At 36.8% G+C, this 15112-nt stretch overlaps 1 protein-coding gene across 7 annotated transcripts in view; it reads left to right on the top strand.

Moving 5' to 3' along the window:
• Alk (Anaplastic lymphoma kinase) overlaps positions 1 to 14824 on the top strand; it is a 46077-nt gene extending 31253 nt beyond the window's left edge. For 2 of the 7 annotated variants that reach the window (XM_076320401.1, XM_076320402.1), the window contains exons 19-25: positions 162 to 357; positions 484 to 763; positions 1123 to 1415; positions 4578 to 4803; positions 4875 to 4991; positions 6405 to 6665; positions 7293 to 8320. In XM_076320401.1, coding sequence (XP_076176516.1) covers positions 162 to 357; positions 484 to 763; positions 1123 to 1415; positions 4578 to 4803; positions 4875 to 4991; positions 6405 to 6665; positions 7293 to 7892 — 1973 coding nt within the window. In that variant the 3' untranslated portion in view covers positions 7893 to 8320. The other 5 variants (XM_076320403.1, XM_076320405.1, XM_076320404.1 and 2 more) reach the window with 5 other exon arrangements.
• The last annotated feature ends 288 nt before the right edge of the window (positions 14825 to 15112 follow it).

Consider the following 15112-nt stretch of genomic DNA (forward strand, 5'->3'; position numbering starts at 1 on the left):
TACTAAATAATATTGTGACGTATGTAATTTTACGTAATTTCGAAAACATCGGATTCCCGTAATCCGATCGAGTACTATAGAGAAATAAATATGAATGTATAAAAACGAGATCACGGTACGAATGTTCCTCAATTACAAGCACGAATCGCTTTTGTCGATAGATAATCGTTATCAAAGTCGAAAGGCGCTTTTACGTCGGCGACAAGTTATGTTTGGTAATGGTACGGAATTAACGTCGCTGCGCGCCGTTTCCGATACCATGATGACCGAATTCAATCCGAACTACGAGTTCGCTGGAAATCTCTATAGCTTTAAAGATTTGCCGCAAATTCCTCGTGAATATATCACGTTGGTTAAGTAAGTACAGACCCGACAGTAAACGTAGATGAACACATCTCACGAATCTAACCGCCCATGTGTTTTTTTTCCACGCGGCGGAAATAAAGAAAAGAAAAAGATGTACTACGGTTAATTAATTTGTAGACCGCTCGGGCAAGGTGCATTCGGCGAAGTGTTTCAAGGTGTGTACAAATACAGACGCAACGAGGAACATCCTGTCGCGGTGAAGACCATACCCTCCTCGTCCAGACCCCAAACCGAGGCCGATTTCATGATGGAGGCTCTGATAATGAGCAAATTCAATCACCCGAACATAGTGCACTTCATCGGCGTCTCGTTCGACAAAAATCCGAAATACATAGTCTTAGAGTTGCTCGCCGGTGGTAATCTGAAGAATTTCCTACGCGAGGAGAGACCACGCGCGGTAAATAATCATCGAGAACACCACGCACGGCGTTACTTTTCGTTCGTAGTGTTTTCTTCGAAGCGACGTTACCCGTTTAGTTGCGCGCGCATCGGCCTCGCGCCGAGAATACTCGGTTTACGGTCACGCACGTAGAATTTCGTTTCCTTTTTCTATTTTTTTTTTTCTTCTTCTTCTTTTCTTCATTTCTATCAGTATTTATCGTTGGCTTATCTCTAGTTGGCGTATCTTAATTTCGCTTGGTGTGTTCCGTTGCTTTCCTTTAACTGTGTGCCGTTCTGGATTATAATTTAAACAGGTACAACTGTTAAGTTTTGGCGCTGGTCGTCAATGGGGTGCATGTATTCCTGTTTTGGCAGGATCGTCCCACATCGTTGACGATGCTGGACCTTATAATGTGCGGCTACGATGTCGCGAACGGCTGCAAGTACATGGAAGAGGCACGATTCATTCATCGGGATATCGCGGCGAGAAATTGCTTGCTCACGTGCAAGGGACCCGGTCGCATTGTAAAAATCGCGGATTTCGGGATGGCTAAGGATATTTACAGAAGCGATTATTACAGAAAAGGGGGCAAGGCCATGTTGCCTATAAAATGGATGCCCCCGGAGAGTTTCTTGGACGGAATATTCACAACGAAGACCGATGTCTGGTGAGTATTCGTTCGATATTCAACAGGGCTGGGACAGTTCGTTGAATTTTTCTGAACTAGGTTCAGACTGTACGAACTACGAATAGAATTCCATTTCTTTTCTCGCTATATAATTTTTTCAATATTATTTTATAACAGTTTACTAGCTCCATACGTCCCTATTATACTGTTCTCATTAAATCGAGTATTCGAATACTACGGTGATTCAAATGTACAACGAATACATGATCGAGTATCTGGATGTTCAGCGAATACATGATCGAGTATCTGGATATTTGTTTTTCTCGCTATATAACTTATTAACATTATTTTACAACATTCGGCTATTTTTATTCCCCTGTATTATATTGTTTGTATTAAATCGTGTATTCGCACTTTGGTGATTCAAATATCCAACAAATACATGATTGAGTATCTGAATATCCAGCGAATACATGATCGAGTATCTGGATATTTGTTTTTCTCGCTATATAATTTATTAACATTATTTTACAACATTCGGCTATTTTTATACCCCTCTATTATATTGTTTCTATTAAATCGAGATTCAAATATCGAATACATGATCGAGTATCTGGATATTTGTTTTTCTCGCAATATAATTGTTAACATTATTTTGTAACGTTCACTCATTTCTATATTATTATATTATGTTGTTTATATCGAGTAGCAATGTTATCAAACAAAACAATTTTAACTTGGCTCGTTGTCGCTGTGTTATGTATCGATTTTTCATAATACCAAGCTACATTTACTATTTATCAAGATCTTAAAGTTCGTCTAAAAATATTTTATCGACGACACTTTATATATTTCTGTTTTTCTAAAGAGAACACATTTTTTGAAGCGATTCTTTCGGCAAACGAAAAAATAGGAATATTAAAAAAAAAATATTTCATTGATTTAGCCATGGAAGGGAAATTTATAATGTTTAATTTCTACCACTTTTGGAGAACCGAGCTGCGTTTGATCGTTGAATTAGTACTACTTGAATATTTAAATATTCGCAACTTTATTCGTGGGATTTAAGTACCTATTAAATATTTAATTATTAAATTATTCGAATGGTTCCAGCTCTGGTATTAATCAATCGTCCTGTAACAACGAATCACGTTCATAGATTTTGCAACAATGTATTACAACATTATTGTCGTCGAGGTTCTCGGTAGTTGGTGTTTTTGTAAACAATATTGAGCATATGCAAAAGTTTTTACGGGTTTTGATACAAATAAAAAGATCGTGTTAATTTAATAAATTACTTCAAAATATCATACGCGGTGGATTTATCGCTGTTTAAATCAACAATCTTGATCGTCGAGATTCGTGGATTTTCTTTTGCTAAATAATTGTTCGTAATATCGTTGTTAACGTTAAATTACCCAGAGCCGGGCTTATCTTTTAGGTCATCGCAGCGATTAAATTTAGAAAATCATCTTGCACAGGTTGAAATCGATACAGTGAACTCGCCAAATGCATTGCAAATGCATTTCACGATATTTTTAACGTTGATTATATGTATACCGATGTAACACGCGAATAATATTTATCATTGTCTATCTCTGAGATTAATTTTCAACAAAATTGTCGACTCGATGTAGCCAATTTCAGTTGTGAATAACAATTGACGATATTGCGTCGACACTCGGAAAACTTTAATAGATAGTTTATTATTTTGAATAAAATAATATCTTTTTTCAATTCGAAGATATTAAAAAATGCGTAGATCGTAATTTAAACGATTGAATCGAACAAACATAATTTTCGTTCGTTTCGGGGTTGTTCATTTCCAAAAACTTCGAAATCGGTGTTTTTTAAACAAAACTATAATATCGTAGAATATTAATGACTGTTCGAGGTATTAAATGTTTGGCTTTCGAAGAATCCAATACAATAATTTCTCAATTTCAATGTTTAATAGTTTGAAAATCGTACGATTTCGAGTTTTGTAAAATCGTAAAAATTAAAGAAACATTAGATTACGATATTTATCGCGAAATGCGTTTTCTATCTTATCGAGTTACATGTTCATTTTTAATTTATTTAACTTTTAGTTCTTCGCGACAACAAACCGCTGCACTGACACGATGATACATATTTTACATTTTACTTCGATATTTACAAAATGGGAATAGTATTACAGTTATGGTCATAATATTTTCCACTTGGTAGCTATAAATAGAAACGATTAAGATAGAAAGATTTACGATCGAAAATTCTCTTAGAGTAAATATATTGTTGTAAAACTACGATCGTAATTTAAACTGAATGGGTTAAAGGAGTACACTGACTCGTAGTTTACGTTGATTGGGTTAAGGGAGTATTCTGGTGATTCGGCTTCAAAGAATCGATTTTTTTTCTATATTTTGTCAAAGTATATACCTTTGAAAATATCTGTGCTGAAAGATTTCTTCTAGTTTGTAAATGAAACAAAGTTACACATGTTTAAAGAGAACAGAGTATTGCTCATAGTATGCGTACCAAAACTTTAAACGCATTTCTCTCGAATCCTTATTTTTTAAACAGGCTAAAAGAACATTTCAAGTTCCAGTTAATCGATTTATAATACTTTAAATTTAGAGAGAATCTTTTATCACACGAACCACAGATCTCAAAATTTGTTGTTTCCTTCTATTATTTCGACAAAAGTTGAAAGAGTTTCGTTTCTTTAAAAACGAAAGAAAAAAACAGCAAAAAATAGATATTCAACCTTTAAAAGTCTCCATTTGTTTAATTTTCGAGATTTTTCTCTTTCCATACTCGCTTCCATAATAATCAAGTTACTGTTTGATTTTTTTTCGTTCCACACAAGCAAAACCATTCGGACCAGTTTATCAAAACACGCTTCGCTTAAGATTGCACAATTCCAACAATTTTTATTATTTTCGTTGACAAAAAATCGTGAATATAGCGTAAACATGTGTAAATACATATGCGGAAACTCCGGATGAAAAAGTTTTATAGTTTCTTCGGAAAAAAGTCTGGAAGAAGTCGATGTTTCACGGCTAGATTACCAGAAGACTCTTTTACGCATGTTTTCACCTAATTGTCTCAGATTTATGATATCCAGTCGGACTTAACGTAAACTTTTCAACGAACAATTGACGTTACGTTTACGAGGTAATGTCGACGATAAATATCCATTTGATAAATTGTTATCCATAGGGCGTTCGGCGTTTTATTGTGGGAAATCATGTCTTTCGGATATATACCCTATACAGGGTGTACTAATAGAGAAACAATGTCGATGGTAACATCGGGTGGTCGTCTGGAAAAACCAGCGGGATGTCCCGATCCTATTTATGGAATAATGACGCGATGTTGGCATCCACGTCCCGAGAATAGGCCTAGTTTTGCAACGATTGTCGAAAGAATCGGTTATTGCCTACAGGTAAGACTGGATAAACCGGTTCGCGGTAGCGATACGAATAAATGTACTCCAATTGGTAATTATTTTCGCAGGATCCCGACGTGATCAATCACCCAACGCCTAACTTTGATATTTTACCGATCTGCGATCGCGAGATAACGATCATGAGGCCGGATCCGGAAGCAGAGTGTATCAATGTACAATCCGAAGTGAGTATCATCTTTTCGACCAACTTTGCGTTTGAACTTAAGGGATTGGGACACTTTGACACTTTCAAAAATTATTCGTATTTTAAAACATTGATTGGAAAAAAGGTTACTCGTATCTTAATATAATATATCAGTAGAATATTTAGAATTACTAATATTTTAAAACATCGATTGGAAAAAAAGTTACTAATATTTTAAAGCATCGGTAGAAAAAAAGGTACTTGTATTTTAAAATATCAGTAGAAAGTTACCAATATTTTAAAACATCTGTAGAAAAAAAGTTACTCGTATCTTAATATGTCAGTAGAAAAAAATTACTAATATTTTAAAATATAAAAAAAAAGTAAACGTTTCATCGATGTAAATTTTTGTGGCATATTTTACAGTATGAACTAATAGCAGAGTGAACTTCATTTTAAATGTTATTTATTTAGATTTTCAACAGCATCCCTCCGAATGACCTTTTTTTAAATTTGCCTGACGGTGTACAGGATTTCTGCCAAACGGAATTACCTGGAACAAAAATTCAGAAAATACTTGAAACTAGAATATATATTCTACGCACGAACGAATATTTTCATTTTTGTGAAAATTATCAAAATAACAGCTATTTGTATTTGACCTATCGAATTTGTACAAGGAAGTTTTACGTTTTTCTGTTTATATTTTCCAAAGTTACTGGAAATAATATATAACAAAAAATCGATCGTCAATGCCTAATATATGTTGTACTAAAGTTATTTGCAAAATTTCAAAATAATCGATTGATTGAATCTCGAGATATCTTCCACATCGTTTTTGAAAACACAGTTTCAAGAAAAATACGTTTAAATTTCCCAAATGTAATTTTTCATACGTTTTCCTCACTTACCACTGATCAATCATTCCTGCTTCATGCATATGGCTCCTGCTTCAATTCCAGCCCTATTGCTTCGCTCATAATTAATAATATACTAAAAACACCTGTGTGAAAAATACTGGCGACAATATAAGCAACAATTTTCACAGTTGCAACAAACGTTTTGAAACAAAACACGATACCACATTGTTCAAACTCTCGCTTCGACTTTGTTCCTCGTGAATAAAGGTAATTGCCTTCAACACGTCACTTTCTTAAAAACATACTCGTAAAAAGCGTTTCAGTTTCAATTTCGTGCAAATTCCGCGAACAAAAATCTAACAGTCATTAATATTTTTGTTTATTTCCAAAAATAATTAGTCTTAAAGACAGTAACCTCTTGAACACTGTCTTCAAGACTTCGAGCTACTATTCAAAACAAAGAAGAAAAATTCAACTTCTTCAAAACTTCAAAGTGTCCCAACTCCTCGAGAACACCGTCTACTAATAATCTCTTCGTAATAATTTTACGATTACCGAAATCTTTGATAGCATATATTGTACAATTTTTATAGTTGGATGCGTGTGGATACATGCAGCCTAGAATAATCGATCCGCGATCAGCGAGCCAGCGTCTGGCTCAAGCCGCTGCTAATACCGTTCCTTCGAATCCCAGAAACGAACATTCGAACGAGAAAAGTTTCGTGCAACCGACAGATCGTCTGCAAGGGCAATTTCATTCCAATCCCTATGGCTCTAGTACAGTTACCTCCGAGCAAACAATCGACGGGAACACGAGTCGCGACGATTTCGTTGACGAGAACGATGATACGGAGGTACATTTTAATCATAGGAAAGAAATGAAACTCCTGCAGAGTTGCTTTAGTCGTATCGTAACGCATACATGTTCGTGGAATTGTTCAAATTTCGATCGAACGTGCGATCGAAACGAACAAATAATTGTTTCTTATCGAGATGCTTCGCTACATGTGCAACGATCTTCTTGTAAATTTTATTTCCGTTAGACGCAACGAATCCTAGTCGTTCTTGTCGCTTGCCTTGAAACTGTTTTATTTATGAACGTCGTTTTGCTCCGAAGATAGACTACATTAGATATTAGTCGTTAGGGAAAGTTCATCGCGTTAGCCAAATGTGTCCATCCGGAACGTAGATAACTCGATGAAACACGATCACTCGACGATACGAGATGGTAAAATTCCCTTAGATGGAGAAACAGTAGACGAGAACCCTAAACCGTGCCAACTCCCAGATCCATCGAGTTAAAGTTTCTATAGCCAACCGACAGCGTTTCGATAGGGTGAACAGATTTCGCAGCTTGTATCCAACGAGGTTATCGCTTAACGAGCCACTCGAGTACGCCTCGAGTAGTATCGCTGTGTTTGTTGCACTCACTGTTCTCGAGTACCACTGATATTTATTTAGACAACGTGATTTCTTTGCAGAGCAAACGGAAGGACGATTGCTCGAATCGAGCGGAGAAGAGTGTACATCGAACTTCGACGAACATCGAAAATAGCGGTAAGTTAGGGAACACGGACAATGGTAATAACCGTCCAGAGGAGGTCGTCGAGAGTCATAGGAGCAGCACGGTGGATGCAACGGAGACTGATACAAGAAACGGTAACGAGAGTGTAACCACCACCGACACCAACTCCGATTCCTTGATGGTTGCCTCCTCGGACACGCCGCCCGACGCGACCAACTTGTCGCCGAACACACGTACCTGCTCCCCTAGTCACGCTGGCCTAAATACAAACGCCACTAACGTGAACGGAATGTTAAAGAAAAATGCCCTGAAGGCTGCTCTCAGTTTAGATCCCAGCGCTCTGTGTCGGGGCACTATACCCTACGAAAAAATAGCGTTCTCACCGCCACCGCAACGGTCAAGCACTCCTGGTAGCATGGAGCTGAAAAAGGTAATTCGGGCATGTACGTCGCTGATCTCGCACGTCTTTCGGAACTACGGTACTCGATACGAATTGCTCGTACCGTCCTTAGGGATCGTTGTTGCTATTCTTGTTCCGGTACTGGGTGTCTGTTGATATCTGAGAAGTAACGCAGCTGTGGATTTTAGATGCAATGGGATAGAAGGTCGTATGAAAAAGTGCTCGTAAGAAAATATACGAGTACTCGTGATACGAAAGTTTTCAAATATTAGTAGTCGTAGTATAGGATTTTAGAATGATGAGCACTCGTGGTATGAAATTTAAAGAATATAAGTACTCGTATTACCTATTACGAGTGATATGAAATTTAAAGAATATGGGTACTCGTATTACCTATTACGAGTGATATGAAATTTAAAGAATATGAGTACTCGTATTCCCTATTACGAGTGATATGAAATTTAAAGAATACGAGTACTCGTATTACCTATTACGAGTGATATGAAATTTAAAATATATGAGTACTCGTAGTAAGATTTTAAAAAGATGAGCACTCGTGATATGAAATTTAAAAAATATGAGTACTCGTAATATAAGATTTTGAAAACATGAGCACTCGTAGTATGAAATTTAAGGAATATGAGTACTCGTAATATGAGATTTAAAGAATATGAGTACTAGTAATAGGTAATACGAGTACTCGTAATATGAAATTGAAAACAGTTTCTAACTTAAAATTACTATCAGAATAATATAGCTCTAAAAATACGTTAAAAAAAAAATTGGATCCTACGACTGGTACAATTACGTTAGTTTGTCTTTTATAAAATATGGAAGTAATTAATTCGTTTACCAGTTGCTAAGGACGGTACTGCGAATAAGCAACGCGGTATTGCCTTGTTTTTTTTTTTTTTTTTTTAATTACATACGTTTCGATTCGAGTAGGGTCATCTGGCCAGCGGTCGATCGAACGAGCTATTTTCTATACTGTATCGCTGACTTTTCATAAAAGAGAAAAGTTAGAACGTGATAAGAACAATGAGCATGATTCGTTCGAAAGAGTTAAAAGAAACGTTTGTAACCAAAGTATTGTAACCAAAAGTGTTCGACGTCTCTCGGTTCTCGATCGTCCAAATTTAATAATTAAAAATACAAGATTACAGCAGATGGTCTTCTAGCTTCGAAACTCTTCTAATTTAACAACGACATTAGAATTTTCAGAAACCGATCAACTACTGGCGACGAGTGACTCTACGCGTAGTTTACGCGCGAGACGCGTATAAACCTTTGCACTTCTGTTCATTTTCGCTTTACGTTTTACAGAATGAGTCAATATTCAATTTACCGTTTCGAGTGTACAGTGGCGCGCACGAGTTTGCACCGACACGTTTAGGTGTCAGCCTCGAAATCCTTTAACGGAATATAATAAAAATCTACATTCTTTTTATTCCTTCAAACGCTATTATAACAATAACCAAAAATGATTCTACGTTATTCTACTTTCGCACAATATTTCAAGATTTTTTTTAATTCTAGTGCTCTTATTAATCTGGAAATTAAGCGCATGCCTTATAACTGTGTATTTTTTTTTACTCTAGATGACAAATAGATCGATCGGTTAAATTTGTATTTGTTCGTTGTGAAATGTTTCGTTTCACATGTAAATACATGTAAAATACTACACGTGTATTTAAGTATACGTAAAATACTACACGTGAAATACTACACGTGAGATACTACACATGAAATATTACACGTGAGATATTACACGAGTATTTAAGTATACGTGAAATACTGCACGTGTATTTAAGTATACGTAAAATACTACACGTGTATCTAAGTATACGTGAAATTCTACACGTGAGATACTACACATGTATTTAAGTATATGTGAAATTCTACACGTGAGATACTACACGTATATTTAATTATACGTGAAATTCTACACGTGAGATACTATATATGTATTTAAGTATACGTGAAATACTATACATGTATTTAAGTATACGTAAAATACTATACGTGTATTTAAGTATACCTGAAATACTAGACGTGTATTTAAGTATACGTAAAATACTACACGTGAGATACTACACGTGTATTTAAGTATACATAAAATACTACACGTGTATCCACATACACGTGAAATATGGATCTCTGTTCACGATGCAATTACATCGAAAAGAGAATCACCCTCCACGATGCTCCCCAAAAAGACACTTGCGCGCCACTACACCGGAGGAATCGTAAAGTTTCGTTGAAACTTATCTCGAACCGATCCGAGTGCACAGGATTATCGTAATACACGCACGTGACATTCGATGTCGTAATTTTCTTCCAACAAAATCCAGCGACACTTATCCCTGAATTCGTTTCACCGCAGTTCTATGTATGATGGAACTATCGTCTCTCTGTTCTTCACACGAAGGATCCTCTGAGTCACCAGCTACCGAGGGAAGAGGAATGCTCCTGCTGAGATTTGTACAAAGGGGAGTGACAGGACTCCCCGGTCGGCGCTGTTGCAACACGCGTAACCGGTACCAAATCGTTGCGACGATCCGCTACGATAATTGCAGTCTCGGCGGCGCCGCGTCTCGTGGAATCCACGTCGGCTCTGTGGATACGAGACGAAGAGTACTCGCGTCGTGTGCATTCCGAAGAGACGCTCTTGTGAGCGGGGCGTCGCGCAATCCCGGAAGCGGATCGAGCGCCACTTTCGTCCATACTCGGAGGGAAGAGTTTAATTGCGTTTATTAAATGGACGGACGCGCGTCACGACACGCGCTGTGCGTACAATAAAACCACCGATCAATGTCGCAAACGGGACGCTGCGTCGACGAGTCGAAGATGAGTCGTACGTTGAGACGAGTTGATAAGAAAATTGAACGTTGAGACGAGTCGTAGGCGAGTCGAACGTTAAGACTAATCGTCGGCGAGTTGAAAGTTGAAACGAGTCGTTGACGAGTCGAGCGTTAAAACTTGTTATAAATGAATCGAACTTTAAGAGTAGTTGTTGACAAGTTGAAAGCTGAAACGAGTCATCGACGAGTGGAGTCTTAAAACTAGTCGTCGACGAGTTGAAAGTTGAAACGAGTCGTTCATGAGTCAAGGGTTAAAAGTAATCATAGGCGAGTCGAACTTCAAAACGAATTGTTGACGAGTTGAAAGTTGAAACGAGTCGTTCATGAGTCAAGGGTTAAAAGTAATCATAGGCGATTCGAACTTTAAAACGAGTTGTTGACGAGTTGAAAGTTGAAACGAGTCGTTGACGAGTCAAACGTTAAATCTAGTCACAGATGAGTCGAAGTTTAAGACGAATCGTTGATAAAATTGAACTTTAAGAAAAATCGTCGACAAGTTGAAAGTTGAAACGAGTCGTTGACGAGTCGAGCGTTGAAAGTAATCATAGGCGAGTCGAACTTTAAGACGAGTTGTTGACAAGTTGAAAGTTGAAACGAGTCGCTCATGAGTCAAGCGTTAAATCTAATCATAGACGAGTCGAACTTTAAGACGAATTGTTGACAAGTTGAAAGTTGAAAAGAGTCGTTGACGAGTCAAGCGTTAAATCTAGTCACAGATGAGTCGAACTATAAGACGAGTTGTTGACAAAATTGAACGTTGAGAGCACTGGAAAGTAAAAATAAATTGTCGAAATTTCAGACGAGTCACCGATGAATGGAATCTTAAAAACAATCCTCGACAAGTTGAAAGTTGAAACGAGTCATTGACCAATCGTGCGTTGAAACGAGTTGGTTGACGAAATTGAACTTTAAGACGAGTCGTCGACGAGTCGAGCGTTGAGACTAGTCGTAAGTAAATCGAACTTTAAGATTGTTGACAAAATTGAACGTTGAGGCTAGTCGAATGTGAAAACGAGTCGTCGACGAGTCAAATGTTAGAACGAGTTGTCGACGCTGCATCCATCGACGGTACAAGGAATTGCAATAACCGTCCGTTATTAAATACAACTAAATCCTTCTCCTCGACACATATACACTGTACACTGCGCGCAGAACCGCGCGTAAAGCTACACACGTAACATTCACACGCGCGTCGGAATATTGTTCTCGTGTCTGACACGAAGTAACTGGCGAATTGAATGAAACGGTTAACCATACCAAAAAGCTACGAAGACATTCCATCGCAATTCCAAATACATGTATGATAAATTATCGAAAGAAACTGTACGTAGATATAGCTGTTATGAGTTCATCATCGATGTTCCTCCTGCAGAAGGACGACGGATGAAGTTATCGCGATCCTTCTCGTCCTTTATAAAGCGTGCAGGACGATCGTCAGTATCGCGAGACGTAATGTACGAAATGTTTGCGAGGTTCTGAGCAACACAATGTATAATATACACGAAAGAGATTTAACAAAGAGAGCGAGCGTGATTGTACGGGTGTGTGTGTGTGTGTTTGAGTATGTCTGTGAAAGAAAGACAGAGCGGGAGAGACAGAGAGAGAGAGAGAGAGAGAGAGAGAGAGAGAGAGAGAGAGAGAGAGAGAGAGAGAGAGAGAGAGAGAGAGAGTGAGAGAGAGAAAACGAGAGAAAGAGAGAGAGACAGACAGACAATACGCTGTACACAAGACTTAATTTACAGTAATTTACACCAAAGGAAAAAGATATGCGCCTGCAGCGTTCTTTCTACACATACCTGTAAACCTTTATATACATATACGATACATATGTATGTATATAGATATGTTCCACCTTTTTTATAATTAATTGTCTACGAAATATTTCGCTGCGTCAGTTTAAGTTGGACACTCTGTATATATATATATGAATATAGGTATTACATATTCATATTATTGACACAAGGAAATATCTCGTAGACAACCGATTAAAAGAATAAGGTGGTACACAACTTTTACGATTTCGAGAGAGGATTGAAACTTTCTTACGAGTTTTCCAATCTGGTGGCATTTTTAACACTAATCATAAGAACATTCGAATCCCCTCCCAAAATCATAAAAGGCTTGTTCCGCTCATTTTTTTTTAATTATTTGTCTACGAGATATTTCATTGTGTCAACTTGAATGGGAGAATGTATACACCCTGTATACACACTTTTGTATACAGGGTGACCCATTTAAATAGAAACACTAAAATGTCTCCGTTATAGTTCTATAAGAAAACTTTTCAGGACAAAGTTATACTGTTTGAAGGAGCACGTATAACGTGTAATCCTTTCTCCAAGTATCATTTTTTACAAGAATTTAAAATCGTCGATATTTTTTTAAATGGCACCCTATATTTTTATTTCATATCCTTGTAGAGCATGAAAGAAGAAATCCAGCGATCATATAAATCATAGTGTCTGGATCACTCGATCTCGTAAAATTTACATTAATATGTCTTAACGTTATCAAACGGTTACTGCTCGATGGATTTGTACTGAAAAGTTTGTTTATGTTATGATTCTCGTCATTGAGAGCTTTAATTGATATTATTATTTCAAATGAGACTTTTAATGGATCCATAGTTATGTTATATACAGTGTGTCTAATTTTAATCGATAAATACGATTTACTCGTAAACTATTCACTGAATGAACAAATGGTTCAGATAAGAAATGGATGATTTCAAAGGGAGCATAAGATGTAATTATTGTTTCTGTAAGTGGATTTGTATAAGTGATACGAAGGTCAACTTTGATTATCTAAATGAAAGTATATATTTTTTAATCCATATAAAATAATATTAAAGACGTTTCACAATATTACACCAGAAATGTTCAGAGCTATGTACACAGATTTCAGAAGGATACAAACATGCATTGACAATGAAGACAGATCGTTTAAACACTTACTAAATGCATAACTTTCCGTATTTTTCACTTTCTGCATTTGAAAGCAGGTAGGTATCTTAACATTCATGTTAAAATATCTCCTAAACTGTTGATTTTTTGACATAAATGGATTATTTATTAAGTACTTCTTTATAGGGAACGACAAGTTGAATGTATTAAAAAGTATATCTTTCTATTTAAAAAACCAAAACTGACCTTGGTATCACCTCTACACGTCCACTTAGAGAAAAAATAATTACACCATGCCCCCCCTCCCCAATTACATCTTATGCCCCCCTCGAAGTAATTCGTTTCTTATCTAAACAATTATTTTATTCAGAGAAGAGTTCACGAGTGTATCGTATTCATCGATTAAAATTGGACACCTTGTATACATATAAATATAAAATAAATTCTAGGCAAGACTCGTCAAATCGACTTCATCCTCGATGCATTATGATTATTGCTACCGGACAACGATCGTGACATCTCGGCAACGTAATTACAGATATAAACTAAGGATGAAGAACGATTTCGGGTCGCACCGAATCCGGTTGTGTCATCGTTTCTGCCGTGAAAAGAAAAGAACTACCTGAATGTTGATGCATGAAAATTAATAGGGTATCCACGTCTACCTCGTTGACTCGTTAGTAGCCGCGAAAGAACGACGAATGGTGGAAAGCGACCGTGTTTAACATCGATCCCGTTGTATACGATCGCCATTGCAAGAAACTGGGGCGGACGAACACTTTCGAAAACAAGAAGAGCACAGGGCCCTTTTTTATTTTTCTTACAACGACGACGTACTTTACGTACGCGCAGCGTATGAAAGTCAACCACCATATATCTGTACGTGAAACGTAATAAAGACATGTTTGTGGAAAAATAACTAATTGGTTGCTTATCGTTTCGTGTCGACCGAGAACACAATGGTAACTTGATAATTACAGGAAAACGAGGCTGAAGATCTCCTGAGAGTATCGAGATTCGTGCGATCGAAGCGACTACCTCGATAAAAGTCGCGAGCTCGAGTCCGCTCGGTGACTTTTAACGAGGATGGTGAACGATTTTATTCCAGCAATTGACCTTTTGTATTTCGATTCGAAATCGAATATATCGCGTAACACTCGATGAGAAAAATGAACAAGAGACAATTTTTGTATTGAACATTTTTAATAAGCTACTTTTATCAACGCTTCGTGCGGAACGAGAAACAACTCGTGCGTTTTTGGTCACCTTCGAAGTAAACGTAATTATGTAATCTAAGAGAGAATAATATTAAATAGAAAAGAAATTGAAAGATACAATGATGAGGGAGATAAATATGTCATGGATATCATAAACTACACGAATTAAATGATATATAACAAGTAATAACAATACATATGCAATGTACTTCGGACACATGGACCAATTATTTAGAAAGAAAAGGAAACAAATTTTTTTTCGCAAAATTTTCAATTCATTGTTTTTGCTCTATTAAATAATATACCGATGTATAAAAAAGAAAAAATAGTAAGAAATAATAGAGAAACTTAGTAAAGAATATCTAAATGTACAACACAGAAATATGTACAACGAT

Source organism: Ptiloglossa arizonensis, chromosome 9 (genome assembly GCF_051014685.1).
Source record: "Ptiloglossa arizonensis isolate GNS036 chromosome 9, iyPtiAriz1_principal, whole genome shotgun sequence".
Lineage (NCBI taxonomy): Eukaryota > Metazoa > Arthropoda > Insecta > Hymenoptera > Colletidae > Ptiloglossa > Ptiloglossa arizonensis.